A 21,971-nucleotide genomic window follows, 5' to 3' on the forward strand; every position below is an offset into this window, starting at 1 on the left:
CTGAATAATAAATCAATTCAAATATTTTTTAACTCTCAAACCTAATTTCAGCATTTTCTGGGATCCCTAATGCTTATTGGCATAATCTCACTATTGCTTTTGCATTTATTGGCAATTTATTTTCTTTATTTTGCTTTTAAAAATCTGTACAATTTAGCATTTTATACAGGTGCATGCAGATAGAATTGCCATACGTATTGAAAGGCTGGCCAGCCAACAGCCACTTTCACAAAAAGAAGAAGAAAATGCCGGTGGTTAATAATCCAGATACCTGCTGCTTTCACAACAGCTTCATTTCTGGTCACAGCGATCATGGAGGAGGAAGAACTTGGCATGAAATCCCGTGGGCTACCTCAGCTTTCTGTGGGCCATGAAAGCCACAGTCACAGAGGCACCCGCATGTCCTCTTTTATCCATGGACTAAAATGTAATTTCTGTATCTTGGCCCAGTAGCAGGATTTACACATTATTAAAAACTCCTAAAATAATGATTGTCCAGGAGTGCTTCTGGTCTAACTGCAGGTATCAACACTAAAGGACAGATTCTTATTTGCCCCCTAATTTTAGACGTGATCTTCCATATGGACTGTACCAGAACCCAACCTGCACAGCAGTTTTTACACTTAACTGTAGCGTATCACTGTAGTTAAGGAGCTGTAACTGTGCACAGTTGTTTGAAAGAGTATTATAACCAAACATATAATAACTGAAGAAAATAATTCAGAATTATTACTCATTATTCATAGTCATCTAATGAATGAATGATAATTTAGCCGTCACTTGTCACAGCCAGTGACAGTAATCTCCAGTACAAAATCTTAGCTCTCAGGAACACACATATTTTCCAGCTGTTTCCATCACTTTACTGGGTCTCCTTGTAGAGATTACAAGTATCTGTGTGTCGCTTTACCAAGCCGGCACCTTTCTGTTCCCCCCTCAAATAGAGAAATACTTCCACTCTGCTTCTATATCCCCTTGCTTATCTTCGCATTCTCTGTCTTTTCAGCTTTCTTCCCCCTTTCTTCAGCACCTGCAGAAACCACCACATTGCTGTGCAGCGTCAGCCCCACCTACCATCATTGCTTCCAAAAGGAACATGCAGTTATTCCTGATCTCGCAGGCTTGGACTCACGAGTCAGACTCTTTTACCATCTGATGCACACAGCAGCTTTACATACAACTAGGAGGAACTGTGGTGGTGAAGACAACGCTGTATTCAAAGAAGCTCGAGGCCAACCAAACCCCTAAGCGCAGCCACTCGATACTAAGCTCTTGCTCAAAAGACCGCTGTGAACTGGGTTACACATCTGATGGGAACCAACAAAGCTACAGGCATCCCTGTGGCTTTCAGACATCAAAGTAGAAGTCATCCTTCTAAATCTTGCTGTGGCTGTACACAGGGAAGACCACCTGTCATATTATTCTCTCGTAAACATCTGTCTCTTGCATGTCTCAGCATCACCTTCATGTATTTTTAATACAGCCTCGCTCTGGGTTTCTGCAGCAGCTGAAGAATGAGAGATGCTGCCCAGCGAGCTGCCAGAACTTCGTGCTTCAGAGCAGCTCCTGGAGCTGGTTTTCAGTGCTCACCACGGAGAATGAACGCAGATTGTAACCATCGCTGCTGCATGGAAAACGCTGCAACAAAAGGCACGTCCCATTTCACAGCACAGATCCGCTGCCCTCCTGCTCCCGCCTGCCAGGAGCAACTCGCTGTGCTCCTTTGGGAACGACTACAGCCTTCTACTGAAGTGCTATGTTCGTTTGGGTGGGTTTTTAAGCCAGATGGGGCAAAAGATAAGCAAGTCCTCACTGATTTGTGAAAAAGCATGTCTGGAGCCTGTTTTCTCCTTCTTAGGAAAATGGATTCCCTTCATCTCCTTCCTCACATACATGGTTTTAACAGGTAACCTTCCTCCTCATAGTTGTATTTCAGCTCTGATATTGCAGATAACTATTTCTAATAGAAAAATTAAGAATTGCTACCCAAACCCCCCTTTTTCCAAAACAAAACGCTGCTCTCTAGTGGAAGATGATGATATGATCTAATTTTATTAGAAAGAATGTTTTAAAATTTTCATTTTATCAGTTACAGGAAAACTTATTTTCACAAGCACTGACATACAAGAGCAGTATGGCTGGTTTGTCTTATTTCTGTCTTTCAGATTGTCCTGTGAGATTTTGGTATTTATTCCTCAAAACAAATTTGCCATGCCTTTATATACAATACTGTAACCACATCCAAATAACCTGCCAAGTATTTGTGCATTATAATATTAACACATTTTCTAATTTGATCCCCTGGAGTTTTTCCGTTCTCAGACAATATAAAAAATACAGGCCAATTTTTCTTATTTTTTTTCCCCCATATTTTATTATTGACAGACTTTTCTAGGTCTGAATACACAGCTTTAGCTACCCATTTTGAGGATGAAGCATTCATCAGTTACACTCACGGAAGAATTTAGGCAAATATGCAGATACTGTGGAAATCTTTATCCTGTTTGCTATGGGTTTCTAAAGACCATCCTGCCTGCAAGCACAGGGATACAAAATTGAGGCGCTACCTGTTGCCATGGTTCCTTCGGCCTATACTGAAACAGTGACAAGTGGTCAGACATCAAGGAGTATTTGTCCTGATGGAACCAAACTTTATCCTACTTGTAGTTAATTTATAAAATACAGGAAAATGTAGTATTAGTATGCTTTCCTTTTTTTTTTTTTAAGCACAGATAAAGCAAAAAAAAGGAATAGCTCTCCACACTCAGTTTCTTCAAATTATGGACCAAAGCAGCACAGATCTAGATTTATTCCCAGCTTCCCATATTCACAACAGAAAACCTATACAGCATGTGCTTCCGTTTTCTTATCTCTGCAGATAAGAGACGTGTAAAGTAATATCCTGATAAACATACTAAGAACAGAATGGACTTTATTACTTTTTTTTTTTTATGAAGTGTGTTTCTTTTAAAAAATGCTCTCTGCTTATTGGTTTGCTAACTAATTTTAACTACAACTTTTGCCTGCATGCTTCTTCCACCTTAGGTACTCTTCCCTTATAATACAAATACTACAGGGAGAGAACACTAATTTGTCAAAAGATGTAGGTTAAGCACAGATTGTTAATTAGTATAAACTTGATCTGTAAAAATTATAATCCCGTCAGGGCTACATCTACTGTTCTGTCAAAATTATGTAGGCTATATACATTGCAGAATAATATTATACAGGCTTGCAAGAGCGCTCCAGCTGAACTTCAGCCACGAGCAAGGAAAGCTGCCCTGGCAGCCCCACAGCGAGGGCTGCAGACCCAGGACACGCCGCTTGTCCTTCCGCGGCGTCCCCAGCTGCGTCTTGCCGTCCACACAGCTGTCACAGAAATGTATTTCGCAGCACGTACCGAACCCTCCTGCAACAGTCTCAGGAAGCAGAGCCTTCCTCAGGGTCTCCATTTCATTTCTCATCGTCCTCTCCCCCTTCTCTTACACTTGTGCTCAGGTTCTGCTCAGCCCACCCCTTGGTACCAACAGTGCACATCGGTGGCTCCTGCCCGGGGCGCGGGCTGCTCCACCTGCCGTGTCCCCACGCCAGCAGCTCATCTGCTCTGCTTCTTAGCACCTGATTGTTCCCATCACCTAACAGCTAGAGATTTGAGCACTGACCCCGCAACTGTTTTTACTGTAATCCTGAGACATCATAAATGAATCAGTGATGCTTTTCCACGTAAAGACCTGTTGGCTGTCTGGAATGTTCTCTTATAGGGCTTCTACTGTTATCTAGTAATTTTTCAGAAACAATTTATTGAAAATATAAATTAATAAGTAAATTTTAGGAAATAGCCTAAAATTCCATTTCTGTGATGATTAAAACTGACCCTTAAAAAAGACCTGCTTCTGAGTGAAACCCAACAGCTAATTCTTTTACTGACTGTACAGAAAGCCCAAACAATAATTACTAATTCAGAGTGCTCTTGTAAACAATCTATTTTTGGCTGAAATACTTAGGAAATGCATAGCCTGCTCCAAGGCCAAGACATGTTTGCATTTACTTTAAGCAAGATAGGTTTTATATTATATATTGATTTAGGTTGTAAATACCTGAGATTTAAGCTCAATAATCCTCAACTGTCTCAGTAAATGAGGGAGATGGAGGTTAGGTCATCTATAAATTAATTATGCACAAAAATAATGCATCAATTAAAAAAAAAGGTTTAAATTTTCGTTATCTCTGCCTCTTTTTATTGTCATGTTAAGGACAATAATAACAGATGTGATTTACTGAATACTTTTAACACATAGAAAAGTGAAACCATCATTTAAATAACCGCATTTCACTATATTACAAAAAATGAAAAAGAAAAAAGAAAAAAGGGAAAAAAGAAAAAAAAAGAAAAAGAAGAAAAAAAGAAAAAAAAAGAGATGGTTACTCATTCCAATGCAAACTCCACCCATTTACACTTTCAGAAGAATCCTTATTCACAAAACCACCAGGTACTTTCAGTAGAATTTTCCATGATAAGACAAAATACTTATCCACAGGAAAGGTTTATGGGCTTTCTCTCTACTTGGCCCCTACCTGTCTTAAACTTACATCTTTAAAAAAGAAATTGAGCTGGACTTCTATACAGACAAATCAGTAAGTGGCAATCTCGCTGAGATCACAAAGAAAATTGAAATTTATTCTGAAGTTTCTATTGTTAAAAGAGAGACAGCAAAATACACATGGCTTTTAGAGCAGATACTAAATGCATTACATTCTCATCTTTACCCTGCCAAAATCTGGGCAGAAGTATGTCTTAGTATCACATTGAAAATACAAAATAATTTGACAACAGCTATGCTGAATTTCAATTCACGTCTTCTCTGTATGGAGGATGATTTTAAAACCAGACACGGTGGTACCTTAAGACTTAACAGATTTACATGCTCTGAATGTAGCCTTACATTTTTATTTTGGTTGAGAAATGAAGACAAACTGAAGTACAAACTCATTCATTTTGAAATGCTTTTTTCATTCAGCAGCCTGCTTTTACTTCATGAGTGCACAACTTCAGCGTTTTTCTCTATTTTGTTTCTCTCCAACCTTGATCCATGTTATGAGTACACTGAATATCCAAACACTGCTGACCAGAAAACACTAAGATACTTTCCCTCCATAGCACCAGAGTAAAAGTAAACATACTACACTGAAACAATTTTAAAATGTATATTCATTCTGCAACTGCTCTAGTGGGCTAAAGCATGTCCACGCATGAAAACAGCTTCCTTTCTATTTCTACTTTACATATTAAAACAAATATGGGGTTTTTTGGCTTTTTGTCTTCTTTTTTTTCATATGACCTTGCTCAATTACGAAACTTTCCCAAAATAAGATGGCTGTAAATTACAGATTCCAGCAGTATATAATATATAATGCGAAAAGCTATTTATAATTTGTAATGTTCTTGTAACAGTCTCCTCAGAATTTAGTAACAGCTCTACGATCTGCAGCTTCTTGTAGGTAAAACCCAGAGCAGAATTCTGGGGAGGAAAACCATTTACTGGATAATAACTTGGGATAAATGAAAAGACAATGGAAAACACAATCAAAGAGCAAACATTTCAAAAATTTTAGCAGCATTCCTGAAGCTTAACTCAGTATGAAGGAATCAGAGACTCAGTTCTAGCTTTCTGAAGTCTCTGTTCTTAAGAGCTAGATCAACCCCGGCAGCTCTTGTTGAAAGGCCATTTCCACGTGTACTCTGGGCAAGCTCACAGATCTCTCTTGCAGGTTATTTTTTTAAATAAAATCTGAATATACATGTCTCATACTGAGTTAATAACAACTTCCACAGATTAACACTGATGTTAACACAAAGATCTAATTCTAGCACATGAAAAAGAAAATTATATCAGCTGAAATCCACTTTAAATTTAATTTCCACTCTCTGCTGCAGAGAAGCCTGTCCATTCAAGGTTTGTACTAACAGGCGGTAAACAATTGGACAATTCTTTTGATGGTCTTTCACTTACCGATTCAGTTATTGAGACACACAGAACTGATAAAGCATGTTTCTTAACTTAAATGATGTTTTCTCGCTATTTCTTGTTTTGCTATAGTATTATGCCCAAGTGCTATGTAACAAGGGGAATGTGAAATTCATTATTATCAAATATCAGAGGCCTCCTAGGAGGGGTTGATTCTTTATCTGCTTTGTGCAACAGTTTGAAGAGTCCTGTTCCAATATTCATCGGAATTCCCATGATGATGCACTCAGAAACACCTACGAAAAACAAAACAAAACGAGAACTTGTTGAACATCTAAAGAGCATGTATTCACAAAACTATTTTCATTTGCTCATCCTGTATGCGTTGCCTACCAAATCTCCTTGAACCTCACCCACAGGCCAAGGCCTCTTCGCTAGATGAAGTTAAATATTATGGTCATCAGATCAGTATGTTATTTCATCAGTGTTATTTGCACTCTGTACAGTTAAGAAAAAACCTAAACATCTCCAGCAATGAAAGAGCTTCAGAAGGTTTGTTTTCAGAGAAGGCACATTCCACTCAGTGACAACAGCACAAGATGCTTCATGTTCATTCTCTGACTCAATGCTAAAGACTTCAGTCACACCTGGTCGAGGTTCCCTTGAAAGCTCAGCAACATCCCAGTGAGACAGTCATTCCACCACCTTAGCTATAGCGCTTTTTGCATTTTCACAATTCAAAACATGCTTGTTTTGAATTTAAAGATTTAGTCTGCCCCAATTATTCTTGATAGCTATAACATTTTCACAGCAATGTGCTGACAGATTTATATTCCAGGTCTACTGATGTATATATAACTTTCCCAAAGAACACTCCACATCAAAAGCAAGCTATCAGATACCAGTGCTTTTTTTCTTGGCATACTGTTATAATGCAAATGACACTTTCACACATCCTCAGGAATATAAGAATATTGTCTTTCACATAAATGTTTAAGAAAATAACAACAAATAGCTGCACCGTTGAATGCACAAAGGATGAAAATAAATTTGCTTAAAATTTGGGCAAGATTTGATTGATAATTTAAATGTATATGAATGAAGATTCAGTATTTTTACTCTTAGATCACTGCTGCATTTCTACTGCATTTTCCAACACCATACCTTAAAAATCTTGTGCAAAATAGAATTCTTAGGAGTTAGTTGCTGTATATTCAGGCCCACTAATCTGTACAGCCCCTGCAGCACACAGGTTCCAATGGATAAAGGAAATACTTTTCTAACAACCAACAAGATAAAACTTAACTGTTTTTGCACAATAACCTTTCAAGCTGAGCCAACCTCTGAACCATGGAACCTGCACTTAAATTCTGGGAATCCTCCTTCCCCTGCAGTACTTCCATGTGCATAACCAGGAGCCCTTCCTCGCCACCTCCCTTGCACCTTGTGGACAACTCCCCTCACCTGACAGCAGTCGTGTCTAGCAGAAAATGCCACTGTAACAACCAAGCGTGTGTCCTCTATCTGCTCAGATTAATGTAAACTGGGGGCCAACAACGATCATTGCGGCCGGGTGAAGATAATGATGTTGATGATAGCAGAACAACTGCCAGGACAGCACACTCCACTCCAGTGACCATTCAAGCCTCCTCCAGTGCAATGTCTTGTAACACTATCAGTTGTCATCTATTGCAGACTTAAGCATCTAGCTGACAGCAAGGAACTGCTGCTCTCACTTTCGGCTGGAAGAAGCTAAGTAGAGATGAAGCCAGTCACACTGCTCTAATTGGGAAGCATATTTGACACTTCCCTTCCAGATCACATCCTCATAAATGAGTATCACAGCAGCGATGTGTAGCTGGCAGTTGCCACTTTGAAGTTAGAAATTAGAGTGCTGTTGGCTGGTCCTTGGGAAGGGGACAGAAAGGCAAATCGACTGTATCTCATCAAATCATAGAATCATTTTGGTTGGAGGAGACCCTCAAGATCATCAAGCCCACCCATAACCTAACTGTAGCACTAAACCATGTCCCCAGGAACCTCGTCTATCTCTACACAGCACCTTGCAGATAGAGGCACTTCTGCTGATCCTGCTGCTGGAACTGGATGTCGTCCTCTGCTCTTGTTCCAACCCACTCTGCCCACTGACAGGTGGGATCAGCAATTCTCAAAAGAAAATGCTTCTCTTTACGCAGGTAAGACCAGGAAGCAGCTGTCTCCCATTTTGTTGTGGGGTTAAAAAGCATCTTGCAAAACAAAAGGGATTCAAAGGCCACATGGTCTAAAACTATACCACTCTATACATTCAAGAGAAGCACCGATTTGAGATGCCATTCAGTTCAAGACCTACAGTTGATTTTGGGTACATACTCATTTTTCTTGGCAATATTTATAATTTTTTCCTGCTCTGGAGATGCAAAACCATTAGTGTGTAAGAGTCTTTTCACAGCAATTCAAAGAGGTAACTAGTGATGGCCAGGTCAGGCAGCTGCACAGCACTTTTGCATTCAAGCAAGCCAGTATTCTCTGTTAAGTTTTGGAAGACAGACAACGATTTTGTTTTGTTCATTCCATTTTCTTACTTAAACTAAAACATTTATATAGAAGGCAACATCAAAAGATATTTGGTTCCCACATTATTCAAAACAAGATTTTACCAGCTGAGAGGAGACTTTGAGAAAATATTTTATTTTTCTTAGGGTCCAGGATGGAATCAATCTCCCATAGGATCTTTGCTTTAGTCATGGGCAAATAATAATAATAATAATAGTAATAATAATAAAAAAATTCCAGTCACGTGGAATGCCGGACAGTCAGAAGGTGGCAGAGTTCTTAAAATACAAACTAGTAACACTAAAGTTTCTAACAGATTCCAGGGATTCAGAAAATACGATGTCCACAAAGCACTGTTTGAAATTGGCTACACTTTCTAAGACCACCTAGAAATACATACAGACCAGTAAACCTTAACATAATACATTCATATTTTTATACATCTTTAGCACCCAGAAATTCCAAATGAGCAGTTACAGCTCTGGGATGGTAGGCATTACATAAACAGATGATGAGATGGCAAAACCCGCCTGACTTCTTCTCTCTGTTTAAACTACTAGAAAGAGACTTGTTAACAAATTATCCCAAAATGTATGTAGCTTAAAGTAGAGAGAAATCTGGGAGGAACAGGGGCAAAGGAGGTTAAAAGAGGAAAAATAATTTCAATTCCAAGTATTAGAGTACATGGCAGAAATGCAAAATTAAGAGACAAACAGAATGAGAAAATTCCTCTATTTGAATTTTGTATTTGGCTGTATGTATGTGTGCATAAACTTGTATGCACATATACATGTATTTTTAAACTCTTATCAATTTCTTTCATGACTTTGGTGAAAAGATTATTCTGTGGGTGTTAATGAATTTAACCTTATAACTGAAGAATAGATACATCTAAAAACCTACTTCTCAGGACAGGAATCTTCTCTGTTCTATTAATGAATGGAGTACTGATAAACAAGGCTTCTAATTAAAAAGAAAAAAAAATGCAAACACAATTTTAACCTATTTAGATCAGAAGTAACTGAAGAAGTCAAGAACTTTGCCTTTGTTTATTTCTACGTACAACTGACAAATCACATGAGCAATCCTTATGGACAGTATGATATTCTCCTATGCCACCCAAGACATCTATGTCTTTTGCCTCTTGGTAGGAATGAAAACGAACTCTAAAGAGTGAATGGGGTTCTAGATTCCTTCATCAGCTCTACATGTTAAACATACAAACTTTCACAGTTGAAAAAACAGAACTACTGATAGTGGGACAAACTTCATGGTATTTCCCTGAGCTATCCAGTGAGAAGTAAAACCAAATTACTAAAAGTTTACTTTAAGAAACATACCACAAATGTCCAACCGATTTCAAGACCTTTGATTGAGATTTGAAGTAGAGAAACATCCACCAAACTTCCAGGATCAAGAAGTATGGATCAGCCTCAGACCTGAAGTTTTTGACAAGTAAGCTTAACAAGGGCAAAAATCCAGTGCTTTGAATAGGTTTACAGATGCTGGGTAAAGACCACAGACTGCAGCAGAATTTGTAATACATACCACAAACAGAATCCTTCTGTCCAAAGTAGGCAGCATCAAAGAGATGGTCGGCAGTCTTTTCAAAGGAAGCCAGCATCAACACACTTTCCTTCATTTTTGCCAGTCCAAACCTAGTAATGCCCAGCACTTCGCCCTTGATTGATGGAAAAAACCCAAAGACAGACTATCACAATAGTGGCTGGAGGTCAGTTATGTTTGCTGAAGAGGCAAATCAAGTGAACAACAGAAAACTAGTTTTTATTCTAACAAACACATGAAACAAATAGTGAGTAAAAAGGTTACTATCTGCAATGTAGCATTGTCATAATATGCTGCTTTGCAGTTAAACATTCTGAAGGTTAATAGTATGGTAGCAATCAATATTTAAATAAAACAGAAGTGATTATTCGTATACAACGGAAGCTGTTATAAATGGTCAACAGATTACTTTTTTCAAGCAAGGATATTGGAAAGATTGAGAGAATCATGGCCATGAGAAAAAAAATCACGCAATTATAAAACTAGCTGGTGAGCTACAAACTTTAGTGGGTTCTGAGAGCACTATGCTGAAGCTACTGCCTATTGTCTACTGATAAATCTGACTTCAGCTGCCTGAACATCACAGATGTTAAATCTTCATTCTTACACTACATTCTTACACCCCAGGAAAGGAAGAAATTAGCTTCTTAAACTAACTTGGTTTATTTCTGCCTCTGTTTCTAACAAACTTCCTGATTATAATAGACTGTGCGCAGAAGCAGAAGTCAAAAGTCCCGACAAAAGCATGCTAGGAGCCCAGCAAGTGTGAAACACTGTGCTCTGATGCCCTTTTCCACTATTGTGTGGCAGCTCCACAGAGCCAGCCCGGGGACTGCTGCAGCTCAGGACAACAAAGCCCTACAGTTCTGGGAGAAGTCAGAACTCCTCCATCCATTTGACTCAAATTAAACCCTTGCACTCTGGCAGGCAAAGTGGAAAATCTCACTTCACTAAATGTACTCAAATGTAAAAAACATACTGGATGTGAAGGAGAGAAAGTCAGTCAATGAAGAACAGATATGGATTTTCTACTAGCAAGTTCTGGAAGGCTGCTCATTCTCTACATGTAATCTGATTCTATTTGTAATGTCTGTATGCTTTGACCCTTATATACAGTGCAGCTGCTATGAACCACACCTCATGTGGTTTTCTGCACAGCAAGCCTTAAATTGCATGCATGGTTACCCAAACAGTTGATTTTCATACCAGAATTTTTAGGATTACTACTTCCAATAAGAAATTATGACTCCCCAACTTGTTTTCAGTCAAAACAGACCTTCTCCTCCACACCCCCAAGAACTAGATTAATTAAGCATTTTGTTTGATAAACAAACAACAGTATTTGGCTAGTATAACTTACAGTTCTTTAAAACTATAACTGATTTCCATCTCCCTAGCTCACTCGCCCTTCTCAAACATGATAAAATTAATTTGCATACACAGACCAGTGTAACATTTGGAAAAAGCACAGTACAAACCTTGTAAGTCATTAGATCAGACAGTAACATAACATGTCTCCTGTCAATGCTCATACCATGGTTCACCATTGTATACTGAATCTCATTGATAATGGTTGTCCGAGCAGCTTCAATTCCTAGTGTCTTCTCTACCTACACAAGAGATTGTGTCAGATTAATGAAGAACCAAATGCTTGGAGCAAGTATTTTCCTGGAACAAATACCATCTGATGTCAGATAATACTCCATTTCCATTACTACCCTTTTGCATTTCTCCATTTTAAAAATATTTCTAGAAAGAGCTTCTTTAAAGTGAACAGTGTTGCCAGTTGAATTACTCTCTTGTGTTAATGCATTCTGACAACTATTAGTGAAATCAGGCTTGATTAGATATCAACTGCTGCATCTGAGCACAAACAAGCACTTATAATAAAGATGCTATGGGGAAAAACCCACAGTACCCATTGGAACGTTACCTCGTAAGTGTTGTTAGAGGATGTTTTTGTTCCTTTCACTCCGTGAGTAGCCATAACAGCTCGCAGATTATCACCTTCAACCAGAAGTTTGTATTTCTCCTTTCCACTTTGTTCATCAATATGAATGACAGCCCGGGAAACCTCTGGTATACCTTGCACTACAACCTTCACAAAACAAATAAACCTAGTAACTTTGATGTGTACAGTAATGCAGTATAAAAGGGTAATCCTTTTTAGTGCTCTAACATAGTTGGAAGCTCCAGCCTCTCGAGTAAATGCTCAATTAAAATATATATGAAAGACGACTTCCTGTTCTTAAATACACTGGTGCAAATGTGACATTCACACTTTAAACCTTAGACACTACCTACATTTTATATTTTATGCCAGATATCCTCACACTCAGAACTAGGTCTCTGAATGGTGGTAGATCCACACAACTGAGCCGGCATCCTAACTAAGGTTCACCTATCAGGATTTTTAAAATCCAAAGTAGACAGTGTCCTCACAGATAGCTGCAAAAATGCCAGCTGCTGTCATATGGTTCCATTCTACATGTAGCTGGAAGAAGATACAATTATTTCACGCAACTGTTGCACTCGGAATGCTTCAGTAAATATTGTCAGAAAAGTATTGTGGCTTCGATTTTATTTATAAGGATTAGTAATGGAGGCTTAGTTTCAGCTGTAAAGCAGTAGCATCGTAATCTAAGAGTTATGATCTCAGCCCATCTTCATTGTCAATACTGACAAGAATTACTTCATCCTCCCACCATAGAACCCCAAATTATTGTTACCGATTACCTCCCACAAAAACATGAGACAGCCTTTGTTTTTTACCTTTGGTAGCTCTTCCTTCAGGGACTGCAACACATAATACATTGAACTCTTGCTATTTTCACGAGGGGTCACACAGACAACTGCTTCTCCATGGACAGCAACATCCCCAGGCTTCACTCTGAGTTTAGATATGCAAATAGAGTAGCGCACAGTCTCTGCATTCACCTGTGGCAGAAGTCAGCCAGTAAACATCAGGATATTTCCCTTTACTTATATATGTATCTGATCAAGGACATGCAGCAGTCTTCCAACAGAAGATAAAAAAGCAGAACATAGAAAAATAAACAAATATTATTACTCTTACAAGTTGCATGAAATACTATCCTATGCTGAGGGTATCAGCCTATATGTTAACGGACAGAAATGGCACCCTTGTATTTAGCAAGACACCAAGAAATGAAAGTATGTTCTCTCATTTCCAAATAAAGGAAAAAATATCCTTTTTACAAGGAAAAAAAATCCAGATGTAATGTAGCTACAGAAAATCCTTAGCTTACTTTTTTTTGTTAACTTCCACTGGTCTAAATTTCTGTTTCCGAGACACGATTAAGAGATCTTATGGAATTTACCCAAGGCATAGTCTGCACAAGAACTGAACAACTCACCTCTAATCTCAGTAGTCTAATGCGCTCTAAAGACAGCTTCACCAGGATGAAACAATCATCTGGAAGAAACACTTCCTCAATATATTCTGAAATCTTTAAGAGATAAGGATGAAACAGTTAGTATGTGAAAATGGTTAAAATGCCCCACAGCAATTGGCTAATGCTTATGTTTAAAGCATTAGCAATAATACATTTTTCCTACCTCTCCTAATAAAGTCTTCTCAATTCTTCCTTTAACCAAACGGGCAAAATCAGGATCATCATCTTTATCCAGTTGTGCTGTTATAATAGGGGTGCTACAAAGAATAAACACACACAAAAAAAACCCAGTTAGGAAATGGCTTGCTTTACAGAATCTCTCTCATCATCTAGAGTAATATTTAATAAGATAAAGAGACCTTCAGCTTCCGTGGGTACACTTAAGAAAATTATTGTTCATGTACTTCAGGCTGGTAAAAACAAGCATACACACAAAAGATTACAACACAACACCTAGTGACTATACGCTATTCTAGTATTATTTAAGTATGGGTTCATGGCTACCTAGGAAAAGGTTTGCTTCAACTACCACTAAACACCAGAAAGCTTCACAATATAACACAGAAACCTAACGGAATATTCAACTTCGTAAGTAACCACTTCATTTGATTTTCAGAAAAAAAACCACCTGTCTTTCCTGGGCCTAAGTATCACTTAATTGGAAAGACATTACACTTTTCCTGTTTGGGTATTCCATGCATTCAATGTTGTCTAGTATATTACTGAGAACAGGGAAAGGCTGTCACACATTGCAAATTTATCCATCAGGTTTCACTTAAGCGAAGGGAAAAAAAACAAAGCAAAATGTTAGTACCTAATAGCCTTTGAAGCATTAATGATTTCTTTGATTCTTGGCACACCCAAGGTAATGTTCATTGAAGCAACGCCTGCAAAATGGAAGGTCTTCAGAGTCATCTGTGTGCCAGGCTCACCAATACTCTGTGCACAAAGAGCTCCTACTGCAGAACCAGGCTCCATCTGCGCCCTGATAAAGAAATTCTCTCATTAAAAAAATAAAGAAAGACACAGAACCCAAAAAGGCATAAAATCCTAAGCAAGCAAAGACACAAACTATTCCAGTAGATATATGAGAAATTGTTTGATGTTTTTTCAATAAACAAACGTGAGAGAGGTTAAAAGGTCACCAATACTCAAGTCGCTGATCTCATGCAAGGCAAGAGGATGCTCTGTCATACAGGCATTCCACAGATTCATGTAATATCCATAACAGAAAACAAAATGCTTGTCCTCTTCCTCTTAAGCATCAAGCAATAGATTCATGATTCCCCATACAGGGAAATCCCATATTCTAACATTTCCAAAATTGTGCTTTATATGTTCAAGCACAAGAGACCTCTATGAAATCATCTTTAAAAAATTGTTATGTAGATTACTTTTAAATCAGAACAAAATCCAGAATAACAAACAAAAGGCTCTTACAAGTGTTTAACAGATTCAAGAATGTTAGCATAAAGTGTGACACAACTCTTCACAGACTCTGTAGATCAAGAATAACCATGGATTTGGAACTGATCTATTCAGACAGTATTTTGCATGGACTCTGGTGGTTTGGAAAAATTTTCTGCAAGAGAGGTAGGAAGGGAACATGTCCACTTAACAAGCTCACCTGTAGGTGGCAATGCTTTTTCTTTTTTTTTTTTTTTTGGCATTCTACCTTTGTCTTGCAATGTTTATGTCACTGGGGACAACTGTTTCTTACTCTTTATTTGTATTGCACTCAGAACAGAACCAATAATAATACAGTAAAAATAGCAAAGTACTCTCCTAGATTGCAAACAAAGCAATAAATATTGAATTTGGGGCAGGGGAGAGGGATAAACTGAGAGAAAATAACAGGCTAAACACTTACCTCATGTATTTGTCCCTACAAGTCTCTAGAAACTTCTCCAGTTGTGTTGGAGTAATCCTATCCAACTGGTATAAAACTCGTGGCTGAAAAGAGAGTAGACAGTTGGAAAAGTAATAGCTTATGAAGATTTAAAATAACTACATAATTATCCCCTTGAAACTAAATATTTACCTCTGTTGTGCCATTGTCATTAATGCCATACTTGTCCCTAGTTTTTTTTATCTTCTCAGAAACACCTTTGATGAACTTTTTAATTTCCTGAAATTACATTAAAGCAACAATAAGCAAAGACATGGTCTTCCTAGTGAAGTCTTTAGCAGTAAGTTAATTGCTTAGATCTCCTCACGGCATGTTTACAGTCATAGATTAACAACGCACAATATGAAGAGAGGAACATCAAAACTTAAGACACACACAAACCAGAATTTAGCAAACCAGATTCACTCGTATGTAACCACAATTTATTAGCAGTACATGAGGAATTTGGTTCATGCTGAATAAAAGCATCCTAACATACTTCAAATAACTTCCCTATGCTGTGGAGAGGTCTGGCAGATAATTGCATTTAACATGTAGTGGTACCTAAGCCTTTAACTCCCTTACCCCCAAGTAGTTCTAGCAGTCTTTACTGGAACATAAATTGAAACAATACTGTTGGAAAAATATGTAACATTTCTATGAAACATCATTCAGGCATTGTGCTTTGGACATAGATATGTACACCAGAAGTCGTGAAAGTGGACTCAGTACAAGTCGTTACCGTAACACAGGCTTATCAAGACCAAAATAGAAACAAAAAGCAAGAAGAAATCCTTCTCATCTACTTCAACAAAGATTCAAAAAAGCCTCTGTGGAGGAGTGAACAGTTTGATTTTTAGAGTTCTTTTAAACTCTTTCCATCCCATTAGTCCTGCCTGACAGCCAGGATGATGACTGTATAACATCACCTATTTCTTCACTCACTACTGGACTCCTTCCAACCACTTTGGTAGCCAGGCACCAAAAATTATTTGCAATTTTTTTCTTTAATAATTGAATTAATAAATCATTATCAAAACACTTCTATTATATCCTAACAGAATCCTCAGATTCTCAAAATAACAACATTTTTACTGGTATTCTAGGTATTTTCAGACAGTAGATTATTTTCTGTGAATACTATAACAAAGTTCAAACAAAAGAACCAACAACAGAAGTGCACTACTGGAATGGATGCTTCAAGTTGTTTCCCCACTTGGATGACAACAGGATGCATTCATACATTTCTGCCACTTTTGCCCTGCAGTAAGTTGTAGAAATTCACAAGTGAAATATTTTGCCATTGTAAATGCTTTTGACCTCGAAATCTCTGCATAAAATTGACAATTTATTTCCTAAAATAAGTATTAGAAAAATTAATCCTTTACTTACAGGTGCATAAAAAAAAAAGAGGAATATTGCAGGACTTGCAGAAGATTACCCAGAACATTTGATGTAGAGAAAAAACAACCACTAAGGGGAGACTGTAGCTCTATCTTGAAAGATGCTGCTTTTGTGGAGGGGCAAAGAAGGGAGGAGTGAAAGGGGAAGAAGGCAGAAGGTACAACACTAACTTCTCCCTCCGGAACACGAAACACAAAGTTCTTTCAAATTTTCACCTGCTCATGTGAAACTCAAGGACAGTACTAATAACCATAGCAACACCACTCCTCAAAAGAAGTTGTCATACTGGCCAAAGATTTACTCATGTGGTCATATGGAGGAAGACCACAATAGGGCAGACAAAAGACCAAATCAGCATACAAGTACAAGCATTAGGGCAAACTATTCATTGTCAACTTTCCCCTTTTGACAGTCTCCAAGTACCAAAATACTTCAAAAACAAAAAGTCCCCAACATACTAAGTCAATGGTTATGCATCATTTTGAATTGTAAAAATGAGGTACTCAAATGATACATTACTTCCATGCACTAGAGCCAAAGAATAAAGGTGAAAAACAGAAAATAAATTTCTGAAGAGATTTATTTTTCATTGTCAAAAGTTGTATTCATGCACAAAAACTAAAAGAAGAAATAACCTATTCCTCTCAACTTTCAATTGCCTGATAGCAATTCATCCAAACTATGGATTAATTTATGCCACGAATAGAAAACGTAGCTCATTCTTTGCTGGGTCTGTCTATTGCTATGGGGTTACCATCTTCAGTGCAATGCTGTTTATGAGCACAGCCATATAACGTCCAGAGGGAGCTCAAGAAATCATTGGGTCTTTCACACAGTCTAAACCGATGAAGCCTTTTATTCTGGACCTGGTAACAAAAACGCATCAAACTGACGCAGTAAACTCTGGCTCAACATGGGCTTTGTCAGTTCCCAGGGAGCTGATGTTCAGTCAAACAGCAGTCCAGGGTATAAAGGCCGGTCCCGCGGGTGTTTGCAAAATGTGTCCCAGCACTTAAGCTAGTGGGACCATTTATACACGGGAAGCACTGCTGGTGTCAGAATGCTCCCAGTGGAGAAGCCCAGTGAAAAGCGGGTGGTACACACCATCCCAGGTGATTCAGCAGTAAGTCCAGGCAGACACGGCTGGTCAGCTCCACATTCACCAGCACTGACTGGATGTGTGCTGAGCCTTTTCCGTGTTTGCACCACGCTCCCCAGTACTCATATTCTATCAACTCAAAACAAAACAAAAACCCCAACAGTGAAAAAAACAGAAAGATGTTGTTTGGGTTGTTTTTTTTTTAAATGGCAAGGTTTTCTATATGTTTTCCCACTTTCAATAAGAAGAAAACAAAAATTTACCTTCGCCTATATCTTAAAATACTAAAATACGTTAAAATATTAACGCAACTGAAACTGCGCCAGCAATCTGCTTTTCCATCAGTTGAATTCCCTCCAGTGAGGCCTGAGTGCAGGCAGAATGAACGCCAGTCTGTTTGAAAAAGCTATTTAGACATACTGTTTTCTGGACAAGAGTGGATAATCCCATTATAGGAACCCCCTGGTAAAATAACAGTGATAAGAAATAGATCTGTTCTGGAAGAGAAAAGTGGAGGAAGGGACAGTAAAACACCAGAAAACACATGCTTATATCCCTAACGGTTGAAAGAATGAGTTTCAGAAAGGGAAGTCAGGTACTAAAAGAAAGCTTCCTCAAATCCTCAAATTTAACTATGGGTATTATTTCATGTGTCATGTTTTTCACCATTAAAAAAGAATTGGGTAAATTACTGTGATGAACACCTACGTTAAAATTTAACAAGCAGTAATGTATATATGCTAATCAGTTACTTTAGCACTATACATACATTTTTAGCTAAAAAGCACTAACATTAATGCTCACACAGTGCACACACATGCTACAATTACCTCATTATATTTTTCATAACCTGTCTCAGTTAATGTCTTCAAGGATGAACAGAAAAAAAAAAGGAAAGAAGAAAATTTAACAGTATCTAAAACTTTAAAATCTTAAGTTAAACTAAATACCATTAAGGTGATGTAATCAAATCTCTGCTTTTGAAATTAATAGCGATTATTTAGATTTTCCTGATATGATTAAAAATATGTACACCTCAAAGAATAGCTTCCTCTCCAAGCTTTGGTATTATTATATTACACATCTTTTCCTTCAGAGATGCTGTTGAGATTTACAGTATATTTCAAGTACGGATGCAATTATATTTTCAACTCTGCTCTATCAATGGAATTGCGAATCAGGTTTATAAACAACCGCTTACTAGCTTTGTCACTTTCTGCTCTAAAGCACTCTAATCTATTAAAAAGAAACCCTTCAAAAGCAGGAAACTAAATTCATGTTGTTCTCATCACTGCCAGTAACCAGAAGGTTCATCAAGGTAATACCTTTATGTGTCCACAGACAGCTTAATTCTACAGTTTTTATCACTGTCTCCCAAAGTAGTCTTAAGCATGGGTGCTCTCACAAATACTAAAAATGCTTAAAGCTCTTTAAAACAAACGGATTTTTACAATCCCAAGTGTAAGCAGTCATGTGAATGTTCACTCATCCTTACAAGACAATTAAGTACTCCCCAGAATATAACCCGGCCCAGTAAAGCACTCCATATGACAGATGTTTTTTGCTGGGTTAGCATCATAGGAAAGCACAGTAAACAGGGGCAAGTGTATAGCTCGTATTTCTATTAAGGGAAAGCAAGCAAATGAGTAAAAACAGTTATTCGGAAAGTTGATAATATCAAAACATGCATAACAGAGCATGAGATTCAGTCCTAGCGGTTTAATACATAGTGTCAGTATCATTTCATTTCTGATGTCCTAGGGGAAGCGTGTAATTCCTGTAGCACCTTGTTATGGAGAGAAATTCCAGCAAGGTATCTCAGCAGCATCTCCTACTCAAAAATTACTAGATTCTTCTCTCAGTTCTAAAGTTCCTGTGGTGAATGTGAACAACTACCATAATAAGAATTAAAATTACTAGTCCTACCTCCCCGTCCCCTAAACGTACAAAAGTATTACCGAACAAACTACTACTCCTGCTACTAATGCATAAAATTCAGCCACTTCTCCTATAGACTGATAAAACCATTTTATTTCATTTACTTGATTTATAAGGAAAAGTTAATCACAGTGTGATAAGGAAATGAGATAGTTACCTGCAGAAAACTGTCTCGGCAGCACAGAAACTCATTCTTCTTCATGATGGACTCAGATGTTAACACCAATTCATTTTTACTAAGGGCTGGTTCACTTCGGCATGGATACACAGCCTTAAGAAGAAAAATATTACTTCTTCACATAAAACATATACACAAAAACTTAATTGTAAAGACACAGAATATAGCTATATACAACTGATTAATAATATTCTTTAGTTTTGGTGTTCAGTGGGGTTTTTTGTTTGTGTTTGGTTTTTTGTTTTGTTTTTGCTATATAATACCAGACTACTGTGAAGAGAAGCTCCACATACACTTCTACTTACTTCTCTAAATCTGAAGGTACACACACATTTCTAATTCTATCAACTCATTACACTCAGATTACAGAAATCCGAACAGTCACTTCAGCAAAAGTCTTTTATCTCAGGGGCAGGGTGAAGAACCACCAACCAACAAACCAACCACAAACCCAAAACCCAACTATTCCATTCTTCAAACACAGTATGTCCAGAGTTACTAAACACCACATCAGGCCTCTGACAAAAGACGCAGTTCAATACAAAGAACACACGTCTTGATTTAATAAGGAATTACTTTGTCCAATCTAGTATCCAACTAAGCCAGTAGTAGTTTATCTAGTTGAGTTGGGTGTTAAGCCATAGAACTATGTCTAAGCACAGAAGAAAAATTTTATTTTTCCCAGCTTATACACAGAGTTGGGTCCTAGCTGCTCTGTTCCAATGTAAAAAATATCTATAACTCTTAGCACACACATGCTGAAAGGACCACTCAAAGAGGTAATTTAAAAATAAATTCTCCAACTGAAACAATTTTCTCCTTAATTTATTACTTCGTCCTACATGCTTATTAGACTTTTCACACTTCTAACAAAGATTTCAGTAATCCTTACTCTGATATTGTCTAGAACTCGCTTGAATTCCAGTGGTTCATCTTTCCCTTCCATGGCTGCAGGATCCAAGCCATCTCCTCCATAAATAAACTGTATAATATCACCAGTAGAACTTCTGACTGTCAAATCGTACTGCGAGCAAAGATCTTCAAGTGATTTTACCAGCCGCCTCTGAGTGGGGGGGGGGGGGAAAAGGTCCAAGGAAAGTAAATGGAATCTTTTTTTAAAAAAAAGCTATTGATTTGGATTATGAGAAGTATAGAAACTGGACTTGGGAAACAAATCTGACACAGTGATTAGAAGGCACGAAAACCTATTTTAAGTCATACATTATCCCTTTACTTTACATTCCCCAGAACATGAAAGCCAACAATAATAAAATTTAAAGCAACGACACAATTTTTCACATTTAGAAATCACATCGTATAGGAAACATAATGCTAAGTTGCAAGAACCTATTATACGAGAGCCCAAGGAATTTTTTTTTGCCAGAATATTAATATTCTTCCAACCAGGTTTATTTCTCAAGGGATACACCACTTTTGCTTATGGAATTAAAACAAGTCTATAATTATTTTCACTGACAAAAACCAAAGAGCTCATCCATCAAAGCCAGGAGGTGCTATTTTTCTACCAGTGTTAGCTATTTCTCTTACGTTAATACATTGAATTGGGAAATTTCCTGGCTACCAACTTCTTTCCTCTGCCTCCCTAAAAAAAAGACATCCTATGAAGCATTAGTGGTTAAAAATGTTTTTACTTGAAAGATGAACTTCATTGTTCTATGAAAGTAAATTAGCTCACTAAAGAATATAAACAGATCTTTTTATTTTTTCACTGGGGAGGAAAATGGTAAGACAAAATCTATGTTAAGATTTTTTTTTTTTTAATTCCAAAGTCCAAGTGCTACAATTTATTAATGTAGTCTGAAAGTTGATGAGGAAAAATTTTTTTTGCAGGCTGCTTATTATATTTACATATATTTGTAGATACTCATACACATGCAAACATTCCACTAGTTTAGGAGCCAAATAGTCTAATTAGTCACCCACCCCAACAGGAATTGATGTG

General features: G+C 37.6%; 1 protein-coding gene across 2 annotated transcripts in view; it reads right to left on the minus strand.

Annotated features, from left to right (window-relative positions):
• Nucleotides 1-4,418: 4,418 nt before the first annotated feature.
• Nucleotides 4,419-21,971, minus strand: part of POLR3A (RNA polymerase III subunit A) — a 35,910-nt gene continuing 18,357 nt past the window's right edge. The window contains exons 20-32 of one of the 2 annotated variants that reach the window (XM_065639147.1): nucleotides 20,901-21,071; nucleotides 19,988-20,101; nucleotides 18,723-18,758; nucleotides 15,543-15,629; nucleotides 15,372-15,454; nucleotides 14,316-14,486; nucleotides 13,665-13,758; nucleotides 13,463-13,555; nucleotides 12,858-13,022; nucleotides 12,019-12,183; nucleotides 11,564-11,695; nucleotides 10,068-10,200; nucleotides 4,419-6,262 (exon numbers count right to left, since the gene is read on the minus strand). In XM_065639147.1, coding sequence (XP_065495219.1) covers nucleotides 6,114-6,262; nucleotides 10,068-10,200; nucleotides 11,564-11,695; nucleotides 12,019-12,183; nucleotides 12,858-13,022; nucleotides 13,463-13,555; nucleotides 13,665-13,758; nucleotides 14,316-14,486; nucleotides 15,372-15,454; nucleotides 15,543-15,629; nucleotides 18,723-18,758; nucleotides 19,988-20,101; nucleotides 20,901-21,071 — 1,593 coding nt within the window. In that variant the 3' untranslated portion in view covers nucleotides 4,419-6,113. The remainder of the gene's footprint in view (nucleotides 6,263-10,067; nucleotides 10,201-11,563; nucleotides 11,696-12,018; nucleotides 12,184-12,857; nucleotides 13,023-13,462; nucleotides 13,556-13,664; nucleotides 13,759-14,315; nucleotides 14,487-15,371; nucleotides 15,455-15,542; nucleotides 15,630-18,722; nucleotides 18,759-19,987; nucleotides 20,102-20,900; nucleotides 21,072-21,971) is intronic. The other variant, XM_065639148.1, reaches the window with a different exon arrangement.

This window comes from Caloenas nicobarica, chromosome 7, assembly GCF_036013445.1.
Source record: "Caloenas nicobarica isolate bCalNic1 chromosome 7, bCalNic1.hap1, whole genome shotgun sequence".
NCBI lineage: Eukaryota > Metazoa > Chordata > Aves > Columbiformes > Columbidae > Caloenas > Caloenas nicobarica.